This window comes from Amblyomma maculatum, chromosome 10 (genome assembly GCF_055883805.1).
Source record: "Amblyomma maculatum isolate TAMU_Amacu chromosome 10, ASM5588380v1, whole genome shotgun sequence".
In the NCBI taxonomy this organism is placed as follows: domain Eukaryota; kingdom Metazoa; phylum Arthropoda; class Arachnida; order Ixodida; family Ixodidae; genus Amblyomma; species Amblyomma maculatum.
In genome coordinates, this window is record NC_139353.1 from 3,555,375 (window position 1) to 3,576,011 (window position 20,637).

The 20,637-nt window shown below is 47.0% G+C and overlaps 1 protein-coding gene across 1 annotated transcript in view; it reads left to right on the forward strand.

The window, feature by feature from the left end:
• LOC146175421 (uncharacterized) overlaps nucleotides 1-20,637 on the forward strand; it is an 88,717-nt gene that overhangs the window by 36,200 nt on the left and 31,880 nt on the right. The window contains exons 3-5 of the mRNA XM_084581758.1: nucleotides 769-986; nucleotides 4,871-5,050; nucleotides 16,554-16,772. Coding sequence (XP_084437884.1) covers nucleotides 792-986; nucleotides 4,871-5,050; nucleotides 16,554-16,772 — 594 coding nt within the window. The 5' untranslated portion in view covers nucleotides 769-791. The remainder of the gene's footprint in view (nucleotides 1-768; nucleotides 987-4,870; nucleotides 5,051-16,553; nucleotides 16,773-20,637) is intronic.

Here is a 20,637-nt window from a genome sequence, read left to right on the forward strand (position 1 = left end):
GTCGATTGGTGTCTGCTGGCGTCTCATGGTCTGGGACACACCTGTGTCAGACGGGCCGCCGCGCCATCAGCGAGAGCAATTGGAGAAGCATATTCATTATTAATATAAACAGCGCGAACACGAAGACAAAGGACAAAAAAAAACACAGTACAAGCGCTGACATAAACACAAACAGCGCTTGTACTGTGTTTTTCTTATCCTTTGTCTTCGTGTTTGCGCTGTTTATATTAATAATGAATAAGTACCAACTCGCCCAACAAAGTATCTTGGAGAAGCGTAGCCAGAGACGACCCCGCCCGTCACTCTGTTGGACTTCTCTGAAGAGATGCCTGTGCGGCCGCCTTGGGGGTACCCGGGAGCCACTTGAACCTTTTGTTCCTTATGGCCCGTCTTTGACCGCTGTCGCTGGCTGGCCAAACGATCCTGCGTTCCTTTCTGGCTTTAGATGGCCATATCTAATCGCGTCTCACCTTCGCCGTTCTTGACCACTTCACCTCTTTCAGTCGATAATTTTTGCCTTGATGGTCGAAAGCGGCTGCTCCTGCTTCGGCCCGATGTCGCCATCCTTAACAGCTTCCCATTAAACTGGTCACTCCTACGGTGGTCACATATTCGTGTTTTTAGCCAGTTATTTGCATAACAAATTTTTATGCTCGCACAGCTCGGGAAGGGGGGGGGGGGGGGGGGGGGAAGAAAACAATGTTGTGCACAATTAAACTTTGCCACTAGGGTCCTCAGTGGTGTGGTGCCTCTCTCTTCTCTTTGTAGGTGGCGTCCCGTGGCCGCAGGGCATGGCGGTAGAGGAGCCCCCCATGCGGGAGGACGCAGCACAGGTGGCCCCGTGCCAGCATCGTGAGGGGGTGCCGGGAGGGGGTGCAACCCCTCCAGGAGCCCTGACTCCCCGTGGACCGGCCCCCTTGCTGCCTGACGGCAGTGCCAAGGGGGCGGGCCACGACGACGAGCTCACCAGCCTCAGTTGGCTGCAGGTCGGTTTGTGCTCTTGTTTGCTTGTCCATCTGGGGTTCACTGTGCTTCTTTTGCCCGCTTTCATAATCATCCATCAGCTAAGCTTGATCCTCTAAAGGCTGATTCATATGACGGACAGAACCACTGAAGTCCATGAGCCCCAATGTCACGTGCCCCAATGTCACGTGCCCCAATGTCACGTGCCCCAATGTCACTGGTACAGCTGTGTCCTCGGATGGCGTAACCTTCACAACCAAAAAACAGGCGCGTCTTTTCTCTGTCAAAATTTGGAGGTGTGGATCTGCTGCTTTTCTAGCAGAACTGCATATTTCGAGTGGAGCAACAGTAGCATTTTTTTTTTTTTTTGACAGAGTGGTGATGCTTTAGTAGTCTCAACAATGGGGAGGCCTCAATGGGTATAGAGGGCAGCCACTAAGGCACCTTACTTAACAATCCACATGGTTTGCTAGAATGCTGTTGCCTGTCAGTTTCCTCCGCAGTGATAGAGCTATGGGGTGTGGCCGTTTCCTCGAATTTGAGCGCTCGCTTCAGTCGTGGAAGGTTGGGCTTCGATCCCCATTGCTGCTGGTTTACCCATTTGGTCAATTCGATGGGAGCAGGCACGTCCCCAGCCTAGTGCTCAGCTTTCCAGGGGTGCACAACTTGGGAAAGGAAGCCTGTGCCTGAAATTCCTGTTGCTCATGGGCAAGAAATGATTCTCAAGTCAAAATCTTCACCACACCAACATGCAGCATTCACAGATCATTAAGATATGCACTGCAGTGCATTTTGCAGATCTGTCCTTGAGGATCTGCCCTTGGGGATCTGCCCAGACAAAGACAAGTCCGCTTGTCGAAACGTTGGCTCGGCTTGCGAACTGAGGCTCCCCCTCTAACTTAGTTCAGTGCTCTTTCATACTGTGTCGCCATATTCTTTCTCTGGTTCTACCCTGGATCTCTCAAACTAGCCAGGTATGGGCTTCTGCCGCACCAGGTAGACATCTAATGGCAGAATGAATCACTGATGACCCATAAGCACAACTTTTTGGTTGATGACCCCCTTTCCCAAGCATTTCACCCCAGAAAAGCTGAGGACCAGGGCGGGGGAAATCTTGAACCCATTGAAAAGCCGGTGGGTACACAGCGGTATCTGAGATCAAACCTGGTACCTCCCGAATGCGAGGCGGAGGCTCTACCTTGTACGAAGCCTCTCTTTTCGTCGATTTTGTCCGCCTTCCACGGATGAGGCGGAAACAGGGACGTTGGGTAGAGTGGTGCTCCATTTACAGGCGCTATCAGTGATTTGTCCGTCATGGCAGTCGGCCTTAAAGGAGTACAGACACTTAATTTTTAGGTTCATGTTTTATCATTTGTAATGATGCGCAAGACATTACAGATTACTGCGCACAGATCACCGCCTAATATATGCCTACGACTGCTGATTAATTTATAATCAAATTTGTTTTCCTGCTCGTTTCAGTTTCAGCAGCCAAGCGATACCTGGTATGGCAGTCTAATAATGTGAGGGTTGAGAAAAACAGTAATATGCTCTGTCGCTTGAATTCACTACAGCGTTTAAAGCCAGCCTGCCTCAAGAAAAGAAATCGCAACAAGTGAAAGTCAGTAATTATACCGCTGTGTGTTTTTTTTTTTCACCCCATGCATAGACTTAATTGTGACGCCACAGCCACTGCTCGCCTCTGCTGAAACCAAAACAGTTACTAGGGATGAAAGAAAATTTAATTTCAAATAGTTTAGCGGTCGCAGGCAAAAACCACATGGTGATTCATATACAGGAATTTCATCATTAAAGGGTTAGAGACAGCAAATTACAAGTTTGTGCAAAACTTGTGATGTGCTTCATTTGTGTGCGAAGACTATCGCAGTCAAGTGCTGAACTCAAGGGAGGCATGAAAAGTATTTTAATCATTTTAAAGTTTGCGGAAATGTTCACTCTCGCATTCTGGACCCACACCTAGCACATCGACGGTGACGTAGATTCACTGAAGAAAGCATAATCGGGTATTTATGTCATTGCTAGTTTTCTGAAATAGGAGACGATGTTTTAACTTTTGAGATAAGCTGACATCAGCCCAAGCAACCTTGCTGTTGCTGGTCGGTTCCTTTCAGCTCTTTAATTGCACCTGTAGGTATACCTTGTTGCAGTGTTCTAACTCCTCCAATTTTTCAGGTGCGGGCATGGCGGCTGCGCCTGAATAAAAAAAGAAAACTGCCACTCATGGTATTGCAGCATTAACATCAAATTTTTGTGATCAAAAGACTTCCAGCAAATCAAATATCGTATCATATTGTCGGCTTTGTTATCTGACGGTGTTGAGTGGTGATAATTACCCGAAAATGGCGCCAGCTATTCACTAGTGACGTTAGACTCTGAGTCTTGGGGGTTTTATGGCATGAAAACACATTTCTGAAGGTTCGCCGCATGTCCAACATGTATACTCTGCCTTTACAGCCAGTTTGCAGCAGTCTTAGTGTCTCTCGTCTCTTGTCACGAAACAGGAACTGTTTCATCGCATGGCATGAGAAATGAGACTGTTTCCACCTGTAGCTTTTTTTTCTCTTTTTTGTAGCTGAAGAACGGTACTGTACAGATAGTTCATTTTTTACAGTGTTCCTGGGTTATTGATCCTCAAAATGTATATTCTAAATTTTCTTTGTTGATAATGCATTAGTAGATATCGTGCCTTTTCTATCTTATTTTTATCAGCTTACCACTAAAATGGCAATTTTTCGATTTTTTTGTATGTTCCCTAATGAATTTTTTTCTCTGTAGCTTATGTTTTTGGAAAGAGCATTTTATTATGTGCAAAGTTGTATCCTGCTACGTATGCTGCAGTATTATTTGTATTTTCAAAAATATATCATCCGAGACCTATGAAAAATGCCCATTTTCTCACGGTAGCAAAAGAGTTAAAAGGATTACTGAAAAAAAAAAAGATTAAATGTATGTAGATGTGGACGAAAATGTTTGTTGGTGGGTGGATGGGCTAGAAGATATTAGGCAAGCGAATGGTTAGTGGTGTGCGTGCGATCAAGTGTAGTACACACGCCTCTTCTCCAAGCACTCATTTTGCATCATTGCAGCTCTTGACAAAAACACATAGGCCACACAAGTACTGCCAGAAACAGTTCTTAAGTGCTGGAGCCCCCTCCCTCCCTCCCCGCTGTGTCTTCTGAGAAGCAGCTGGCACGTCCAAGGAGCTTGCATCATTTGTGCCGTGTGGGTGTGTGCACATGTAATGGTGCAAACATTGTAACATCACGTTTATGGTTTCTTTCTGCCGCATGGACTCTTTCTTTATTAGGAAGCACTAAATAACTGGGTGTTCAGATCGTTGGGCTTCGCCTCTCTTTGTCATCATCGGTGTTTAGCCAACTTATGCAATATATTCAAGCTTTGTTATGGCTGCTGTTAGATATGATAATTTGTTTTGTGCATTGATTGCACAAACGGCCCGCCAAAATTTATTGCGGGGGCTGGAATAGTGAGCTACCCGAGCTAAATTCATTGCAAGCTCACTGTAGGTTTTGCTCACCTGGCTCATTATGGTATGTGGTGCCTAATTTCTGGTAAATATTACAGTGGTTAGTAATGGTTTGTATTCTCTTCTATGGGTGCCATAGAAGGCCTGCTCATCTCATTTGCATCCTCTTGTGTCTGCACTGCAAAGCGCTGCACGATATCACTAGCGAGTACCCCTATGCCTTAGTAGACACCCAAGGTAGTTTCATGGATTATCTGTGTTTTCCATGCGATCTCTGAAGAAGTAATAGAAGGCAGAGCACTAGAATGCTTCTGCAGGTAACCATTGGTAGTATATTTCTTTGAGCATTGCTTCCAGCAAGTCCGCATTTGTGCCCTGAAATGTTTTCTCCTCTCCCAGGACACCAACCTGCTTCGCAAGCTGGCAGGGCCACCATCTGCCGCCAACAACCATCAGGGCAATGGGGTAACGGTGACGGGCAGTCGAGGCTCGGGGAGTGCGTCGTCAGTTGTGTCGGCGTGCGAGGAAGACGAACCCCGAGAGTGGGGTCCCCCTGGTCAAGTGCCCTACAACCCCCAAGTAGGTCTTTGATGACAGCTGCCCTGATTGGTAGAAATTTGCTGGCAGAGTAACAGTAGGAAGTACCTCACTGAAGAAATCAAGTAGCCTCTAGGTCCAATACTGCTGTCACATGGGCATTTCAAAGGCCCTCGATCCTATTGTCTATCAACTCGATGGTCTTCGAACGCTGCAGCACTGGCGTTTTATATGGGTATTGAGTGGATAGTCTATTAAGTCAATGGAACAGCTCAGAACTCTATCGGAATCTCAAAGGCCTCTGAACGTCGCGCGAAGTTGCTAGCTTTGACCCAAGGAGCACCACGCGCACTCTCGTACACTGCGCGTTTACGATACCAAACCGTGAACAAGCGTTGTTATTTTATCTTTAATTTATGGGGTAAATATTATTGTGCGTAACAATTTAAATATAGCATCGCTCTTTTTAAGGCACATTATGTTTGTACTCTCTACCACTGTAACCTGCACCGCCGAGAAAAGCAAACACAACGAAAAGCACAGTCGTATGAACGTCGACGCGTCTAAAAGAAAAGTTGTTCTTTAATGACAACTAAAAACCTGCAGTTACTGAAGAAAGGTAACAGTTATATTTTATTTTGCATTTATAGAAATGTTTTAATTCTTCAAGCAAACCCGAAAGCAACGATAGTGGTGCCACAATGGTTTGGCGCCAAACACCAGAACTTTTTCAGCAGCCTTCGAGTTTTGCCATGTAGCAGCGGCACAACTCCTTTGAGTTCAGTCACGATTGAAAATCTTGAAGGCTCAATCGCCCTTGAAAATGACCGTGTGACAAGGGTATAAGCGCATATCAATAACTCTGCAGAGCATGTACTATAGGAAGCTTGCATGAAGCGATGTATGTTGGGTAATCCGCCATGATGTTGTTGACAGCAGACGAAGCAGCTTGGCACTGCCACACAGCCTTATCTACATGGTCGCATAGGCGCGCAGACAATGCTGGCAGGATCGGACAGACCGACCGCGGGTTCTTCACGATTCAGAAAATACATCTGCACGAGAGCGAGAAGGCAAGGGATTCCTCTAGTGAGGCTGACGCGAATGGCTCTCACTGGCCGACACACGCGAGATCGGCGCCAATCCGGGCAAGTCTATTTGCCAGAACTAGAAATCATGAATGTCAGCGATGTCGACGGGCGGCCAGGTCAAGACGCATAGTGCTGTCAGTTGTTCTCGCATAGCTTGAACAGCTATAGGTGCGCGTCGCACTGCTTCGCATTTCACAGCGCGCCCGATTTTTCGGGCACAACGTCGATCGACGCTTACGTTCCTCAGGAATCTGCCGACAATTGGACACGTAAGGGCAGCGCACGAAAAGCCGCATATTTGCTCAGTGGACCGTCGAAAACGACAGGGCACTTGCTCAATTAAGCCTGGCTGCACTGCTCGCCGTCTGCTGCCAGCGACATCATGGCGGATTACCCAGCATGCATCGCTTCATGCAAGCTCCCTATATGATTGCACGGAAAGAGGGGATAAGTCATCCTTGCTACTCATGTGAGCTTGGAAGGTTAAGGAAAAAAAAATAGAATAAAAAATTGGTGGGAAGTGGGAGGAATAGCATTATTAGTTTATTTATTTACCCACAGCGCTAAACAGCATTACAGTGGGGAGGGTATACATAAAAGAAAACAGTATAAGCGGTGCCAGCCATGGAAGCAAGTCAACATTGCATCAGAAAGCAAAGACAAAACAAAACAGATCAAAAATCTCACAGCACCACAAAACTGGAATGGTTATAACGCAGAAAACATCATTGGACATAATACAAGCAGTGTCTGAAGACAATTTGTTCCAATTGCATATTGTTTTGGGAAACAGACACCTAAATACATCAGTTTTTTAGTCAATCTCGCATACTTTGAAGCTATGACCTGCACGATGAGAGATAGAATGAGGTGCCAGTATATATTTCTCCCTTTCAATAGCAACAGAGCGACGGATATCCGAGTGCTCCTATCGCAGTCTTTCTTTTAGACTTACCTCCGTATTCACAAACCGGCCTAACCTTTACCTTCCTGCAACTGCAAAGGCGACCTTCATAAAGGTAAAGGAAAGGGGATGGTCACGCAAAAGCCAAGCCGCGTTTCAAAGACCCACCTTAGGGCAGCCTTCCGGAAGGGGCGGCTTAGCGCGGTTGTAAGCAATATGGTAGCGAGGCTAAACAAATAATAATGTTTCAATCAGCAGCATATGTTCGCGTAGCTTGTTTTTGTCCTAGAAATTGCAGTTAAATATATACAAGAGCTGTCATGTGCTTCGTACTGCATTGTGTGAGCGTTCGTTTTTTTTTTTTTTTTTTTTTTCTGTGCTGTCTCAGAATGTGAACCAAAAACAAAAAAGATGCTCATTTGCGGAGAATGAGCGTGGCGTTCTAGTAGACCTTGTCAACAGTACTAAAAGACAGTGTGCGCGTCGTCTGCTAGCCGGAAAACGTAGTACAAGTGGTGATCGTGGTTATCATTGCGCGCACGCCAACCTTTCTTTTTTAAAGAAGAATTTAAGATAAAGCTCCGCGAGTATCGTTTTTATTTTATTGTCTGCATATTCCCTTGAGAATAAGTCGACAGGGGCATGCAGACGGCAAACCACGCAGCGAGATCACCAGAACGCAGATGGTACGGCATACAGCACGGGATCACCTGTCGCAACTTGAAATGTCCCTGCACCATAGAAGCACAGGGCGATCAGCAGTCACAGGAGCGGACGGGCAGGGTTAACCGCGGTTACGCGAAACCATGCTACGGCGGACCAAACCGTGGTTCCGCGGTTATCGCAAACCGAGCTTCGCGACCTCGGTTTGCGTCGTTAACTGCGAGGCGTCTGTTGACGGAGGCTACTCGATCGTCGGCGCCCGAGTGCGCGAGGCATGCGAGCGGGTCCGCTTCACAATGTTATTCATTTTCCAACATCACGTTTAAGGATCGATGCATAAAACAGGCGTTGTCTACTCTACCGCCCGACGTCTTCGGTTACGGCCGACAGCGCAGCGACTGCGTACTGAAGCCCCGTCCTGCCTGCAGTATCATTTGAACGACTTGTTGCTGAACGGAACACCAAAGAATGTGTGGCCTTAGCTCTATCGTGAAAGTACACAAGTTTGCAACGCTTTCAGCACGGGATGCACGTTACACTTACCGAGAGCGCGGCGCACGACGGCGCCGTGCGTGACCGTCCCTAGTCGTCGCTAGGCCTAAATATTGTTTCGCTTCGAAGCCGTGGCGGTCGGCGCTTTGGAACTGATCAACGCTATCGTAAATAGTCTACTTATGAAACTGCCTTATTTTTAACCTGTTCTGCCATAGTAAAAGAATGATAGGATTATGTCTGGCGACGCATTAATCGCAGAGCTAGTACAAGCAGATCTAATGAACCGCAATGCACCAGCGGCAGCTGGCTTGAGCAGAAACTTGCTTGTATCGCGGCTATCGCTCATACCAGCAATTTGCTGCTGGTCAACGACCCTCACGAGTGCTTCATTCTTGATATTCGGCTGAGTATTCCAGACGCCAACAAATTTATCACGCTTTATTTCGGACATCGGCGCTAGCGATCCGCCGTGTCATTCGCGCACGGTTTGCGGGAGGAGGGGCTACCCCGCGGCGGTGTTTACGGCGGTCAAGGAGGTGCTGCCATCGTGGGGTGTTTGACAGCGCTGTTGACGCCTCGTTGGACGGCACTCCGGTACTCCTGAAACCACGTTATAAATTATGATATTTGTAAATGCACCTTCGTTCCACCGATCACCGAAGTGGTACCGTGGTATAAAGGAGCTGCTGAAGGTAGGTCAGACGCTACCTTAGCGAACGCTCCCTTTCCGAGGCCGAAAGGCCGGCTAAAGGTGTAGTTTAAAGGGAAGGCTGGTTTCTGAAACGCGATAAGGAGGCGCAAAGGTGAGAACCTCGAAAGGGAAGGTAAAGGTTGGTTCGTGAATACGGGGGTTAGCACAGATATATGCCTATAAAACCCTGATAGAAACTAAGCAGCTAAATTCAGAACCCTTTCTAATTTGGCTTTATCTCACACTGCTGGAGGGTACCAAATTGTGCAGGCCTATTCAAATTTTAACCTAACATCTTGTACTGTAATTCTTTTGAAAGTAGCAGAAAAGAGCTTGCAATTTGACGCAGGCTCTCATCTGTGGCTCCCCTTTTGGATACAGTCGCCAAACATTTTTTCAGCTCAGCGGGATCCAAGAAATGGACCAAACAATTGAGCAGTTCGAAAAATCAGTTAACATGAAAAAAAAAAAGTCACTTTTCTGCAAAAAAATAAGCTTTACGAATCGCAAACTTCGCCGCCTCTGATGTTTCGTGTATATGTCGATAATAGGAAGTTTTAGTCTTATAGTATAGGGACCGGATAGCTGGACAGGTGGCGCCACCTCTCGGTGCTCCGCTCGTTGCTGGAATGCGCCGGCACCAGCCAGCACATTGGAATGCACAGTCTGTCGTTGGTTTGTGAGGGATTGCTTCGCTATTCCTAATATTTAGGTGACATTGTGCATGAATATGTCCAGTAAACGAAATCTAGGCAAGCATGCCACGTTGTTGGCTGCACTGGCAGCTATGCAAACTCGTCTGGCGCTTCTAAGTCTATTCATTTTTACTGGTTTCCACACAAGCATGAGCGGCAGGTGGCCTGGACACGGTTCGTTCAAAAACAGAGGCTTGTATCTACTGATATAGTGCTGTGTGGTCTTGGAAAGTGCGGAATTATATAAAATCTTGTTGGAACTAAAAGCTTTGTGCCTTCTGTTTCCTTGGAGTGACGGCACGGGAGACTCAGAGCAAGCTGCACTCTAGCATCTGTAGCCGCCATTTTATCGGCAGTTGGAAATCAGAATTATCCAACAGCCTAATGGCGATTTCCACTGGTCGCTACGGAGCACGTTTTCTTGCTCCGGGATGACGATTTCGATTTCCACTGGTCGACCAAGATAGGTTGCGCATATTCCGCTGGTCGTTTGGGGCAGCTCGGGACGCTCCAGCTCGATCCGCCGACCGATGTCGGATCTCGCGGGAAGTCCTAGTCGCTGACGCGGTCACTTCCGGATGCTGCTGGATTCTTTTGGCTGTTTTTGACCGTTTCAGCGACATCGGCAGAGGACGGTGGATGTCACCGTATTTTGCGCGAATATGTCGAAGTGCGTCTATCGAAAAACGTCTGCAGCGTTAAAAAAATGAGAAAGCAAGTTGTTGAGGCCGCACTCCTGCCTATTTATCAAGCGCAAACGTTTTGGCGCTGGGATGCGGCTACAACTTTCGAAACCGGCTCAGCTTTACTTCCGCCGCGCGCTCTACACGTTCCCCTGGTCGACCAAGGCTGATTCGCTCTGTAGCGCTTTAGGTCGGCTCGGACGCCCAGCTCCGATCGACCAGTGGAAATCGCCATAAGTTACAACGCCAGCATTTTTCCGCCTGTGAACAAGAAAAGGGCGGCACCATTGTAGTTCAAGCCGCATTACCCTCCTCTGTGGTGGAAGAAATAATGTTTGCGCACTTATTTCTGTTGGCATAGTTATAGCATATTTATTTTTATCTCTTTACAGAAAGAGCAGATATGAGACACGAAAGACTGCTGTTCTGAAAAACTTTTTATCCTCTTTCCTTTCTTTTGTCAACCAATGCCAGCGTGCCGATAACAGAGTCTGCATTGAGACTCTTCGAATTTGTTCAGCTTTGTCTGTACCCAGTAAAAGCACTCATTGCAGAGGGCATTCAATACCACACGATCATAAAAACTGCTATCAGCTCCGTATAAAATGTGAACAAAAAAAAATAGTATTTAATGAAAACGAGCATAAACTTTTTTTCTTTTTTATTTCCAAGGCACGAGATCGCTGTTTGGAATGTTTATAGGCCACACGCACATTTCTTCTCAAGTATTTCTCAATTGTTTATTTGGCATTGGCCTTGTACACATGCTTGAGACCAGCTTATGTTTTTTCTCAGCTGCGCCCATTTTCTGGCCCGTCTAAGCACAGTGTTTCTCATTGGCCTTTTAATGAATGCGAGATTTCCAGATTAGAACCTACTAACACAAGGCCTCTTACCTCGCAGAAATAGCAAATATGACTAACACGCAAAACGGATTTAACGCTACTCGAAGAAGTTGCAGTTTATGTGGTACGTGCAAATTCATGGAACACAGAGAAAATAGAACACCTTAGCGAACAATCTATCCTGGCAAGTAATTTAGCAATAAAATGCCCTCTTAATTTTTGGCAGCCTGTCCGACAACACACCACGCTGTTTTTATTTGATTATAGTTTACGGTTCTGGCAATACTGGATTAGTGCCTTCAAATGCTTTAGACAGGTGCCATCAATCGCGTTGAACTTCCTGCGCTTGGAGAAAGCCTAGATGAAGAAAAACAAAATATTTATCAAACCGCATCTATCACAGTAGGTATCCAAAAAATATTGTCGCTCAGAGTAGTAAAATTAACTTTTCTTTTTACAACCTGTGCAACATGTGGAGAGAAACCCGACATAAAAAGCCACAATGCTTCGAAAAAGCACCAAGGATACGTGCGAGCCGCGGACAGCCAACCGAGCCTGACAAGTTTTGTTTGCAGTGACAGCGACCTCGGTGTGATTCGTGCAGAATGCCATTTCACGGCGTTTTTAGTTGAACACAACATACTGCTCAGTGTCAGTGATCATGCTGGACCACATTTCCAGAAAATGTTCCCCAAGTGCGAGGAAGCCAAACGCTACGCCTGTGGACGGACGAAGACGACGGCAATTGTTTGTGAAATGGCCGCTAACGCAGAGACTCCTTTGCTGGATGCCCTAAAAAAGCAGGCATTTTCGATTGCTGTGGACGGAAGTAACAATAGGGATACGCAGCTTTACCCTATTGTTGCAACATACTTCGTTAAAGAGACCAGTAGAGTTGAAAGCCGCCTCCTTTGCCTCGGTACAATCCAAGGGGAAGCGACGGGTCAGAAAATTGGAAATCTGATTCTGGACGAAATGAAGTCCCGAAGTTTGCCTCTCGAGAACCTGTTGGCATTGTCTTCGGACAATGCCCATGTCATGATTGGCAAAAAAAACAGCGTTTCGACTGTATTGGAGGCCCAACCAGCTTTGATCGGGGTTGGTTGCCCATGCCACCTCATCAACTTGGCCGCCCAAAGAGGAGCTGCATGTCTTCCTGTAAAGGTTGATGAGGCCTTGGTTGACATTTAGAGAAAAGCTCAAAGTGGAAAGATCGACTGAAAGACTTTCAAAGATTGCACGACGTCGAAGTCGAGAAGATGCTGAAGCATTCGCCGACACGTTGGCTGTCTTTGGGGAAGTGTTTGAAGAGGCTGCTGGACCAGTGGAAACCACTACTCAGCTTTTTCTTGAATGAAACAAAACAGTGCAATAAGCAGAGCTTGTTTTTGGAGTCTTACCAGATTCCCAAGACTTCTCCACAAATTGCCAAGAACCCTGCGCCGGCCTCAAATACTGCTGCACACCTTCCCAAGGCTGCTGCAGGTGTTGTAAAAAAAAAGCACCGACTGTGATGGACCTTCACTAAAAAGAAAAGGAGTTCATTCTGCACCACAAGCAAAGAAACTGAAACTTCAATGCGAGGCATCTGCAGAAGCTAGCCACGTGACCCAGGAAGAGCGCCTATTTCTTTTTTTGTCATCGGAGCTAAGCGGGGCCTTGCTGTCTTTTTCTCCAAAATGTTATACCTCTTTTTGAGAAGACAAACTGCTTACTTCAGTCACAGGCTTCTCAGATTCATGTGTCAGGGGCCTCTTGAACCGCCTTCTCGAGGATCTCTTGACTCGATTTGTGCGGCCAGGTGTTCTCAAGGGATGCCATTCATTGCCTGAAATTGCCTATGGAGCTGTAGAGAATCAAAAAGATGATAAAGACATCGTCATTGGCATGACAACCTCTTCTGTAGTTGAGACGCTGACCTCAAATGAGAAAGAGCAGTTCTCGGCTGTACGTCTCTACTTCACTGCAGCATGTAATTATATTCACCACAAGTTCCCGCTGGAAGATGTCAGCCTGAAGATGGCTGAAGTTGCCCAAGTGCAGGCTCTAGAAACTGCTCCATTCAGCAGTGTACTTCATTTCATTATGGCGTTTTCTGCTATTCTGCCCCAGCAGAGTGGGGAAACAAGAGAAGAAACAATTGATGCACTTGAAGTGGAGTTTGCCAACATACTGAATGAGCCAAGGTGCGACATGCATTGGTCGCAATTGGGAAGCATTCGAGATGTCGACGGATCGCCCAGATTCCGCAGAATCTCAATGGTTATGCTGGGCATACTCTCCATTCCCGACAGTAACGCTGAATGTGATAGACACCAGAGTGGCACCTGCTTTGAGCAAGCCTACACAGAGAAGTTTTTGAATCAGGTGAAGTCAGCAACTGCAAAAGCATTGCAAAAATAAATTGTGACACAATGGAGTTTTCGCTCATTACTCTACGGGACACGGATTTTGCTTGTGGGTGAGTGAGCAAGGGTGTCGCTAAAGATAAATTCTTGGAAAGTAAAGAAAAAAACAGACCCCCCCCCCCCCCCCCCCCGGCGCGGAGGTTTTACGAATTTTAAAATCTTCAGGTTGGCAGGTATGTAAAGCTGATGCTTCACTTCGTTCCTATGATGGTTTGGTAGTCTCAAGGTCGGGTTCAATGAGCTATAGAGCATAACTGTGCAGGGAGTCACGAAAGTTTGTTGTTTCGCTTTTCCTGCCTATTTCCTACTTCTGCCTTGTTTGTTCATTTTTCTTTTTTTCCAGCTCTCATTGCAAAGCTGAAGCTGGACAATAGTCGAATATCGCTGTCTTCTGAATCATTTGAACTTATTGCTATCTTTTTCAATTTTTCGTGACTAGCTTAAGACCACTGCTAACTAACACTACTACAGCGTCATCGCTTCACTGACCGGCGGTATTTGGTCTTCTGGTGGGTTCCAAAAAATAAAAAAAAAAGATTGCTGCGCAGTGCAGGCGCAGGTCGTGTCACAGAAGTCATCTTCAAAAGCATTCCTAGCGCATAGCCAAATCTCGCACGGATAGAGAGAAATACCACGTGCCGGATAGTTCCGAAAATACAGTCGTGCCTCGTTATTATGGACACTTTGGTTTCCAACCAAAACTGTCCATAAAGCGAGTCATCCATAATAATGAGTCATGAATAAAAACAAAAAGGATTTTATTGAGAAAAAAGAATTGTAATTAGCGACTGCTTTTGTACATAACGGTGTGTACTGGACTCTAAATTTGACAGAACACCGGCAATTTTGAGTGCATTATTCATATCACTGTTGTCTTCGAAAAATTGTAGTGCAGTCTGAAGTGGCTCGCGTACCATGACACACGTGATGGTGGGCTTTGTGTTGGTCGAAGTTTCGAGCACGAACTCCTCACTAGTGGATGAATCAGCGTCCGATTGTCTACTCATTGCCATTTCCAAAATGGCGTCGTCACCGAGTAAATTAGCCGCGAAGTAACTGCTTGAGATTCTTCTGAGGCGAGGAAACAGCCGAGCTGTCGATATTAGTTCCTCACGGCTTTGACTGACTGAGATGGCTTTTGCCACTTTCTTCGCGCCTATGTTCAGCTCTATTCTTTTGCGTTTAACTCCCGCCGTGCCAAAATTCAGACTCAAGTTGAGGGTTACAGGCTCCTGATGCTTTGCACTTTCTTGCCTAGTTAACCTTTCTGCCTTTCCATTCTTCTGAAACTCTCTTTTTTGCCTTGTACTGTTTCCGTAAGGAAGAGAGGGAGTCAAGCTGGCAAGCTGCTTGCAGATGGCTATCAAACATCCCATCTTCTTGGCGCCGTTTCTGTAAAACAAACACTGCAAGCTGAAGTACAGTTTAGAACGACGGCTAGCCGACTACGAAGAGCTCAGGCCTTGTCAAGGCTGCATCGTTGACTTAAAGCGAAGCCGACATGCGGGCCTGAGGTGCAAAATGTGGCAGTTCTGCAGCACAACAGGGACGAAAACCAGGAGCATGAGAGGGAAGCGCATCCAGGACGGGACGCCTGATCTCGGTTGCGTGCTCGTACATTGCCTTTCTTTTGTCGCCCTGCTTTGTGAGTGTGTCTTAACTCTCACCGAAAAGCGTTAATGGCTTCATGGAACATATACTGTGCTTTGGGAACGAAAACTTCAGTTCCCGCCGCCACTGTAGGCATTTGTCTTTCTTCCTGTCATTTCTTTCTTACGCTTTTACCGGCCTCTCTGTTCACGTTCAGCAGAATTTATTGCAACCACATGTCGCTGTTTTTCCCAACTGCGGTGGCACTGCCGCTGCACCCAGAAATGTCCTGGTTCCCCTCTTTCGGGGCCTTTCTTACGCTGACCCTCGGTTTGCTGTGTACGCTCCTCTTCGCTCTTGCACTCCCCCCCTCTAAAACGGCGGCACGCCCACTTAGATTCTTTCCAACCCCACAGGACTCGTTCAGGCATTCGGCCGTTTCGGCTGTCGCGTAGGTTCGCGGGCGGCATGCCCTTCTTTAACTTGCGTTCGGACTTGTCTGCTTTTTTTCAAGCACTGTTCATATTACCGAGACAAAAATGCATGGGCCCTAGTGGGCCGTGTGAATTTTTCCCCTGTCCATTGCAGGCAGCGAGTTTCCATATTGACGAGGCATAAGTACACTGAAAAAGTTTCGTCCCCAGAAAAACTGTCCATAATTCGGGTCGTCCATATTAACAGGGCACAACTGTATTCACTCCCTCCCGAGGATGACTTTTCTACTTTTCAAAAATATCTTGGTCGAAAAAAACTCTGTGCGATTACTTATGCTTTGAAAGCCACATGCAGAACGATGTGTGAATACATGCTCGGTACGCCTCACCGAATGGAACCGGCTGCTCCGCTCTGCTGCCTCGGCATTCTGCTGGCGTGAGTTTTCCCGTGAGCGGCGCTGTTCCGCCGAGGCGACAGTGGTGCCATACGACAGGCGCCCGGTCCCTATAGAGCGATCTGCTACTATGATCTGCTTCCGCTAGTGCGATCCGATACAGGGGGCACGGTTGCCAGTGCGCAATTGCTGATTGGTGCTGACACAGCGCGTTATGTGAAGGACCAGCTGACGTAGATATAAAAAAGCCTCGCTTACCGCAGCTGCCCAAACGGGCCTGCATGACAGGTGGCATATACAACTTGGACTCGGTTTCTTTCACCCTCCAATCTGAAATCAGAAACCCCAGTTGTCGCTCTGAAATGTTCCAACTCGGTATAGACCATTTCTCAACCCTCGGAGAAATTGGTTTGACTGGGCTGTCAACTCTCTCCTGTGCTACGAGAGCAGCCCAGCTCAGTGTTCACCCCTTTGTAAAATCGTGTATAGAGCAGAATGAATATTCCTCAACAAGCCACTACATCTCGTTCAACACAGTGGTCCAGTATTTTGCTGCAAAAATGTAGTATTAATGAAATAATTTAATTAGCCCAGTGATAGTGGGGAAGGTTGTTGCCAAGATTCATGGGCCCACTGCCGTGTGCTGCGCAGGTGCACGTGACCTCTAAGCCGCCCTACTCGTTCAGCTGCCTCATCTTCATGGCCATCGAGGAGTCGGCCGGCAAGGCCCTGCCCGTCAAGGACATCTATGCCTGGATCCTGGGCCACTTTCCCTACTTCCAGCGGGCCCCCACAGGCTGGAAGAACTCTGTGCGCCACAACCTCTCCCTCAACAAGTGCTTCCGCAAAGTTGACAAGGACAAGGGCCAGGTAGGCACGCACTCCTAAACTTGCCCCCAACAGCTTGTAGGAAGTTTGCCAAGTGCATCAGTTGTGTTCTAATGATGAAGCATGCTGATTCGTGGAGAAAATGGAAGATTTAAACGCTAGAAAGAATAGTGAAATGCCGGTACACTAGAACCCTGCTATACTAAGCTCGCATATAATAAAAACTCTGATATAGTAAAGTGAAACTGAAGTCCCAGTTCATTTTTCATGGACTATTCTGCATTTTCCCTCCTTTATGGTAAAGACATCTTTGGTAAAAATTGGTTATAGTAATTAATTTAATGGAAAAGCAGCGCAAAAGGATGAAGGATAAAGGAACGAGAAGCACACAGACGTCTGTGTATCCAAAACGAATTTCAGCCAACTCACTTAACTCGGCATCCTGGTTATAACGAAATTGTTACATGCGGTTTTCGTGTGAAGACCCAAGAGGGCAATGTCGAACAAAAACCAGATTGAGAATTGGTGTTAGGAAAACCACCTTTAAATGAGAATTATTTGAAGTCTTAGAAGCAGATGTTTCGCGACGGCACGACTGTGGCGGCAGTCTCCACCTCCTCTGCGGCTCGCGCGACGCATCTACGAGGGAGCGGGAAAAAAGGGTGGAGGAGGAATCAGTCTGAAGGAGAGCGCGCGCATTGGAAGCGCCGCCCCGCGCGCCTTGCCAGGCGCGCTTGCCGACGCGCAGAAGCCCGCAAGCAATCGCGTGGCAGCGATGGACGCACGCTGCTCACCCCATGTCTTTTTATTGCGAAGCAATACTACTTTAGCTACCGCCTCAAGCCCGTGCCATGCCGCGGCCACATAGCCACGCTTGACCTTTCGCGTGACCTCGCTGCGTGACGTCATACCATCTGTGTAAAAACGGGGCCCCATCTCACGCCGTCGCCTTGCGCGGCGCATAGCCACGGCCACGGCCTGACTCCCGCTCCTCTCACCAGGGACGCTGCGCGCTATGTGACGTCATATCATCTGTGTAAAAACGGGGCCCCATCACACGCCGTCGCCTTGCGCGGCGCATAGCCACGGCCTGACTCCTGCTGCTCTCACCAGGGGCGCTGCACGCTATGTGACGTCATACCATCTGTGTAAAAGCGGGGCCCCATCACACGCCGTCGCCTTGCGCGGCGCATAGCCACGGCCGCGGCCTGACTCCCGCTCCTCTCACCATGGGCGCTGCGCACTATGTGACGTCATACCATCTGCTTAAAAACGGGGCCCCATCTCGCGCTGTCGCCTTGCGCGGCGCATAGCCACGGCCGCGGCCTGACTTCCGCTCTTCTCGTCAAGTCCATGAGATTGCAAAGAGAAAGCATCGGCGAGCTACAGAGACAGAAGAAGAACGAGAAGAACGGCTTTCCAAGCGACGAGCTCAAGATGCAGCCAGGCGAAAAAAACGCTCATCGTCTTCGGCAGCAGAATCAATGGCAGAAGCAAGTGAGGAAGTTATAAGGCCGACAGTGGGGAATGTGCATCTCGTTCCAGCACTACTAGTTCGGTTTGAATAAAAGATGAAAACAAGTAACATGTGTGTGTCATAATTCTTGTCTGTGCATGTTTACCCATGCCAAACATAGCAGAAACATAGCACAGCCAAGAGTATCACCATAGCCATACTAGCATAAGCATAACCAGAGCATCACCACAAGCGGTACAATAACAGAACCCACGTATTGCTTCGCAATTACCAGGCTTAACCAAGCTAAGCCATAGCCAATTTTTCTGTTATTCTTTGCAGTTAGGCATGATGAGCTATTATAGTGCCATGTTCCGACAGTGAAGGCAGCGGAGATGCGGCGTCGGCGCTGAAACACTGCACGTGTATCAACTGCAATCACTCGTTGCTATAGTAGGCGTTCCTTTCACTTCAGTTTGTGTTTTATTGCCCTGAAACTCTCAGGGTTCTGCCAAATTTCCACTAACTCGGCACTAGCTAAGAGACAGTCGACGCCGCGAGTTCGTTGTATCAAGTTCAGCTGCCACGACATGTTCATTACATGGAGTTTTCAATTACATTCACTTCAGTGGGGGTGGCGTTGGGAAATTGAACAACTTCGTAATATCAAAGAATTCGCTACATGAAGGTTCGTTGGAGGTTTAACTGTAGTGAAGTGCGTCTGGCCACGGCGACGACTTCCCATTAAATGACATTGCCGCACGACCGCTATTTAGAATCGTGAGACTTTTTTTTTTTTTTTTTTTTTTTTTTAAGCAAGTAGAAATGAGTCTTACCTTTTTTTTTTTTTTTTTTAATGACTTCACTACCAAGCTCAGCAGCACTCAGGAGAAGCCAACTTTGCATAGGCCTTGGAGCTGTGAAGCTGAAAACATGAAAAGATGGTGGCACGGTCCGTTCAGAAAGGAAAAGAGTAAAAGTTCAGCGAGAAATAAGGAGGGGAAGAATCGGCCGAACATTCTTAGCACTGTACAGCACGGGACAGCGCTGGCAAGAACTCGAGGTGTGGCGTGTGCAGTTTGGCAGCGCTTGATTGCCGCGCGCATTTCTTTCTTATTTATCGCATGTTGAAAGACAGAAGCAGCGGACGATGACGGCATATTTATGCAAGAGTGGTTTTCACATGAAATCAACAAGCTGTTGTATTAGTAGCCACATTGCCCTCATGTTTAAGAGGTACTGCCTCAAGATATAAACAAAAAAAAACCTTATAACTGAAAAAAGAAAATGGCACGAAGAGACGATAAGAGAGAGTTATGGAGGGCATTTTAGGGTGTTTTTCATGAAGCAACAAGACGTGTTTAGTAAGTAGCCATTTAATTATCAGACAACATCTTCAGGACCATGGATCATCATCAACTGATATAGTAAAGACCCTGCTATAGTAAAGATTTTTGTCAGTCCCGGTGACTTTACTTTAAAGGGGTTCCACTTTAGGCCACATGCTGTTTTTGCAGGTGTGCTGCATGCAGTGAGATGAAGGGTAGGCTACGCTGTCATTCACCAGGGGTACAACAGCTGCGCCATTTTGATACAGCTGCATATTTCTGCACCATAAGCATGAAATTTGTTAAATTTTAGCCGGGCTGCGCCAAAATGCCCCACTAACCACAAAAGCTTGCCATACTCGGGGACAACTTTCTGCGGCCATGATATGGCCAGTCACGACTTTTCAGACACTACAACACACGTTACTGGCCTTTCAGTGTTATTTTGAAATACCATCACACCGTTTTATTCATATTTTTCTCTCTTGCATCCAAACTGTGTGGAGTACTCCTCGCTTTTATGGCCTTTGTGTGTGTGTGTGTGTGTGTGTGTGTGTGTGTGTGTGTGTGTGTGTGTGTGTGTGTGTGTGTGTGTGTGTGTGTGTGTGTGTGTGTGTGTGTGTGTAACATCATGCCTTGGAGTACAAAAAGCTTTTATATACAAAGGTATGTACTTGCCAGATTTCTAAAGGACGTATACCAAACGCTGGTGATAGGTGGCCCTTCCAAGATTTGTTTTGGATCACATTCATACAGTTCGATATTTTATCTCTTCATTTGTGTGTGTGTGTGTGTGTGCGTGTGCGTGTGTGTGATAGCATGCCTTGGAGTACAAAAAGCTTTTATTCACGAAGGTGTGTGCTTGCCGGATTTCTAAAGGACATACTATACTAAGCACTGGTGATATGTGGCCCTTCCTAGATTTATTTTGGATCACATTCATACAGTTCTATATTCATATCTCTTCATGTGTGTGTGTGTGTGTGTGCGTGTGTGTGTGTGTGATAGCATGCCTTGGAGTAATATTTATCTCACTTCATTTGTGTGTGAGTGTGATAGCATGCCTTGGAGTACAAAAAACCTTTATTCGCAAAGGTAATGCACCTGCCAGATTCCTAAAAGA